The sequence below is a fragment of the Monoraphidium neglectum genome (assembly GCF_000611645.1).
Source record: "Monoraphidium neglectum strain SAG 48.87 unplaced genomic scaffold scaffold04515, whole genome shotgun sequence".
NCBI lineage: Eukaryota > Viridiplantae > Chlorophyta > Chlorophyceae > Sphaeropleales > Selenastraceae > Monoraphidium > Monoraphidium neglectum.
Window position 1 is genome coordinate 1 of NW_014009114.1, and position 4,368 is coordinate 4,368.

Genomic DNA, 4,368 nt, shown 5'->3' on the forward strand with positions numbered 1-4,368 from the left:
CCCCCCACCCCCCGCCCACCCCCAGTGGTATGTGGACGTCGCTCTGGCGCTGCTGGAGCGCGCGGGGGACTTTTGTGGGGAGGACATCTGGCACCGCGTGGTGCAGCTCGTCACTAACAACGCAAACATGCAGGCCTACGCGGCGGGCCAGGCGCGCGCGCCGCAGCGCGCCCGCGAGCTGCGCATGGGCGCCCCGTTGGGCGCGCCGGGGTGCAGGCGCGCGTGCGCGCGGCCGATGCGACGGCTGGGCCCCTGCCCTTCTCGCCTGGTTGTGTGGAGCCCATGTATGGTGCACTAGTGATCCCGGCTATTGCACTCCTGATTCGTGTACCAACGGGCGCCGCGCGATCGCACCGCCTGCGACCCGCCCCCGCAGGTTGTGGACGTGCTGCGGCGCGGCACCAGCCACGAGAGCCTGCTGTGCACCGCCTCCTGCATCCTGGGGGAGTATGGCCGCCTGGTGGAGGTGGGTTTGTGGGCGTGTGAATGTGTGCTTTGTTGAATGTGTGTGCCTGTGCGTGTGTGTCTGCTGCGTGAGGAGGGCTTTGTATGTGTGTGTGTGTGTGTGTGTGTGTGTTGTGCAGTGTGTGTGTGTGTTTTTGTGCGTGTGTGTTTATTGCGTGAGGGTGTGTGTGTGTGTGTGTGTGGTGTGTGCAATGTGTGTGTCAGAGCAGGTGGGTGGGTACTGGTGTTAAGGGTTGTGGTCATGTGTGCAATGATGTGCGCATGATCCTGCCCAGCAAAGCCCACACCCTGCATGCTTGCGCATGCAATACATCGCTCCCCAGCCTCGATCCTCAAGCAAGCGCGCCCCCCTGCACCCCACCCCACCCTCCGTTCCCGCCGCCCCTCTCGCCTCTCTCAAGCCCCGTGCTGCCACGCCCTCACCCCACCTCACGCCCCCACCCCCCTTTGCAGGACGCCGCCACGCCCTTTGAGATGTTCCGCCTGCTCTCCCAGCACCTCGTCGCCGCCTCGCCCCCCACGCGCGGCCTGCTGCTGTCCGCCTCCCTCAAGCTGCTGCTCCAGGCGCCGGGGGACCCCGAGCTCCAGAAAGAGGTGGCGGCAGTGCTGGAGCGCCACGCGCGCTCCGCAGACGCGGAGCTGCAGCAGCGCGCGGTGGAGTACCTGGTGCGCGGCCGCCGCGCGGCTGCTGTGCGAATCGCTGCGGGATCGGCTGGGCGGAGGCGTCGCTTCCCGGTTGTGTCGAGGGGCGGCTGCAGGTTTTGCGTGCGTGTGTGGGGATAGTTTCTCCAGCCCACCCTCAGCGTCGTTTGATAGATTTCGTTTGATAGATTTCAAGTGGGTGCGCCCCTAGAGCCCGCTGGGGGCGCTCTCAAGGGGTGGTTGCGTCCGTCAGCCTTCCACTGCTCGGCACGGCTGGCGTCTGGCATGGGGCGGAGGCGCGCCCGTGAGCCCGCGTCGATCAGCACCCGTCTCATATCTGCTCCCCCAGGCCCTGGCCAAGAACCCCGAGTCAGCTGCAGCTTCCTACGTGCTGCCCATGCCTAAATGGGAGGGCCGCGAGTCCACGCTGCTGCGGCGGCTGCAGGTGGGGTTGTGCTGGCAGGGGAGCAGGGGCGCGTGTACATGCATGCATGGGTGCATGCGTGTGTGCGCTCGTTTGTATTGGTGTGTGTCGCCTCATCTGGTGGTGCCATCTTCGAGCCAACAGAGCGGATAAGCAGGGCGGGCGGCCAGCAGCGACTTCTGCAGTGCGCTTTGTGTGTGGTATCTGAGCACAGCCAAGGGCAGTGCCGCAGGACGTGTTCTGTATTGATTCCCCAGGGGATGCTGGCGTTTACGCTGGCGTTTACACAGACAAACGGCACAAGCCTGCGAAACCCGCACCCCGCTCCCCCCTCCCCGGCCCCTGCTGCACAGGCGACGGAGGGCGCGGACAGCGACGCCGCCAGCATCTCATCCGCCCTCGCCGCCGCGGCCGGCGAGGACGGCGGCGCCGCCAGCGGCGGTGCAGCTGCGCTCGCGTCTGCGGGCTCCTCCTCGCGCCTCGCCATCGCTGCGGCGCTCAGCGGCGCCGGCGGCGCCTCCGCAGGCTCGAGCCCCTCAAAGGCCGCTGCTGCTGCTGCAGGGAGCGTGGGCACGGGGTCGCCCGCTCCTGGGAGCCCGCTCAAGGGCGAGGGCGCGCGGGCTGCGGCGGGCGAGGTGGCGCAGGAGCAGGCCGCGCAGGAGAAGGCGGCGCCGGCGCCGGCGCCGCCACCGGTGGTGGATCTGCTGGGGGACGACCTCGGCGCACTATTTGGCAACGGTGAGCGCAGCGGTCAAGATTGCGGGTTGAAGACGGCAAAATCGCACACTTTCAAAGGTGTGGTTGTGGCTCCATCATTCTACCGCCGACGCAAAATCCAGAAACCCTCTCCATTCCCCCTTTGCGGCTGCCCGCCTTACGCCATCCATTCAAAGGCACCCCTGTGGCCGCGGCATCATCAGCGGACCCGCTTGCGCACGTCGCCGCGCCTGCCACCTCCGCGGCCCCCGCAGCCGCGCCGGGCAAGGCGGCGCCGGTCGACCCCCTGGACGAGCTGTTTGGCACTGCGCCCGCCGACGCCGCATCAGCAGCCGTGACAGCGTATTCGGCTTTCGCCCCCGCCGCTTCCGCCTCCATCGCACCCGCGCCGCCCAGCCCCGCCGCGGCGAGCGCGCCCGCGCCAGGGTTTAGCGGCGCCCCGCAGCCCGCGGCGCAGGTGCCTGTGACACAGCAGCAGCCGCAGCAGCACCACCAGCAGCAGCAGCAGCAGCAGCAGCCCGCCTCGCCACATTTGCACCAGCAGCAGCAGCAGCAGCAGCAGCAGCAGCAGCAGCAGCAGCAGCAGCAGCAGCAGCAGCAGCCCTCATCGCCCCCAGTTCACCAGCAGCAGCAGCAGCAGCAGCAGCAGCAGCAGCAGCAGCCTCCGCCGTACGCCCACGCGCACACCCCAGACCCCTTTGCGCCACCGGCAGCCGCCCCTCCCCCCCTGGCCTACGGCGGCCCCCCGCACGGCCCCTACGCCGGCGCCACCGGCGCCATGGCCCCCTATGCCGGCTTCACGGGCGGCATGGGGCCTTACGCAGGCTTCACCGGCGGCGTCGGGCCCTTTGCGGGGCCCACCGGCGGCTATGGCGCGCCGGTCAGCGCCTATGGCGCACCTGTCAGCGCCTACAGCGGCGCGGCCCCGCCGCCGTACGGGCTGCAGGCGCAGGGGCCGTTTGGCGGTGGCGGCGGGCACGAGGGTCCGGTGGTGGCTGGGGACGTTGCGCAGTGGTACAACGGGCTTCTGCTGCGGGACCAGGTGGGGGGGGCGCGTTGGTCAGGGGCCGGTCACCAGTCTGGGTCCCTTTCAGGACGCCCGCGGAACGCGCGAGATTGCCTGTGCTGCAGAACGCCTGCATGCGAAGCAGCCCTGGCTTGTGCTCTGCAACACGCAGCCTCCTCAGCTCCCAGAGCCTTTGCAAACGTGCATCGGCCAACAACGCGACTGTTGAATCCTACCAGTGGAACCTCGGACAATCCCCATGGCGGCCCGATGCCCCCATCATCGTACCGCAGGGCGTGCTGTACGAGGACTCCTTCCTGCAGCTCGGCCTGCAGTGCCGCTACTCGGGGCCGCGCGCCGACGCGACCCTGTTCCTGGGGAACAAGCACCCTGCCGCGCCGCTGCAGCCGCTGGGGCTCGCGCTGGCACCGCCGGCGTCGGGCGCGCTGCAGCTCACCATGGGCCAGGTGGGGCAGCCCCGCGCACCACACCCCACCGCGGCGCCGACCGCGCGCGCGTGCTTGATTCCGCTCCCCAAATTGATTCGACTTCTTGCCGCCATTGATTTCCAGCGCAACAGCCAGGCATATGTCAGCTGGACTCCGCTCATCACTTTGGTGCCTACCGGGGCCACTTGCCAGCCGCTCGCTCTTGCCCATCCTGCATACCTGCGCTTAAACTCGGCTTCGACTGCCATGACGCCCGCAGGCGCCGCCGCTGCTGGCGCCGAAGCAGCAGGTGCAGGTGTCGCTGTCTGCGCTGTGCGTCGCGGCCAGCGGGGAGCCGCCGCTGCTGCACCTGTCATACTGCGTCCCCGGCGGCCTGCCCGGCCAGGCGCTGCAGGTGGGGGGCCGCGGCTTGCGGCCGGGCGGACGGCCGCCCGCCGCTGCCCTGGGCGTGCAATCCGCCTGCCGCCCCTGGGTTTGGCGTTCAGGGACACCTGCCGTGTTGTCCCATGCGCCCACTGCCGTCCTCCTCTCCCGGCTCTGCTTTGCTCGCCCCAGCGCCAGTCCTACCCCACCGTCACCCTGATTCGCTTGTAGTCTAATCCATATCACGACTCTCACACCAACCCTGACAATTGCCCCGGCCTGACGCTGAAACCCCCCCACCC

General features: G+C 69.1%; 1 protein-coding gene across 1 annotated transcript; it reads left to right on the forward strand.

The window, feature by feature from the left end:
* Positions 1-127: 127 nt before the first annotated feature.
* On the forward strand, positions 128-4,297 carry MNEG_14473 (AP-2 complex subunit alpha; the record flags this gene model as incomplete). The annotated part of the gene is made up of 9 exons (XM_014037055.1): positions 128-271; positions 377-466; positions 919-1,131; positions 1,457-1,552; positions 1,885-2,269; positions 2,503-3,290; positions 3,548-3,721; positions 3,963-4,097; positions 4,259-4,297. 9 exons carry the CDS (start codon positions 128-130, stop codon positions 4,295-4,297), a joined length of 2,064 nt encoding a protein of 687 aa, XP_013892509.1.
* Positions 4,298-4,368: the final 71 nt, after the last annotated feature.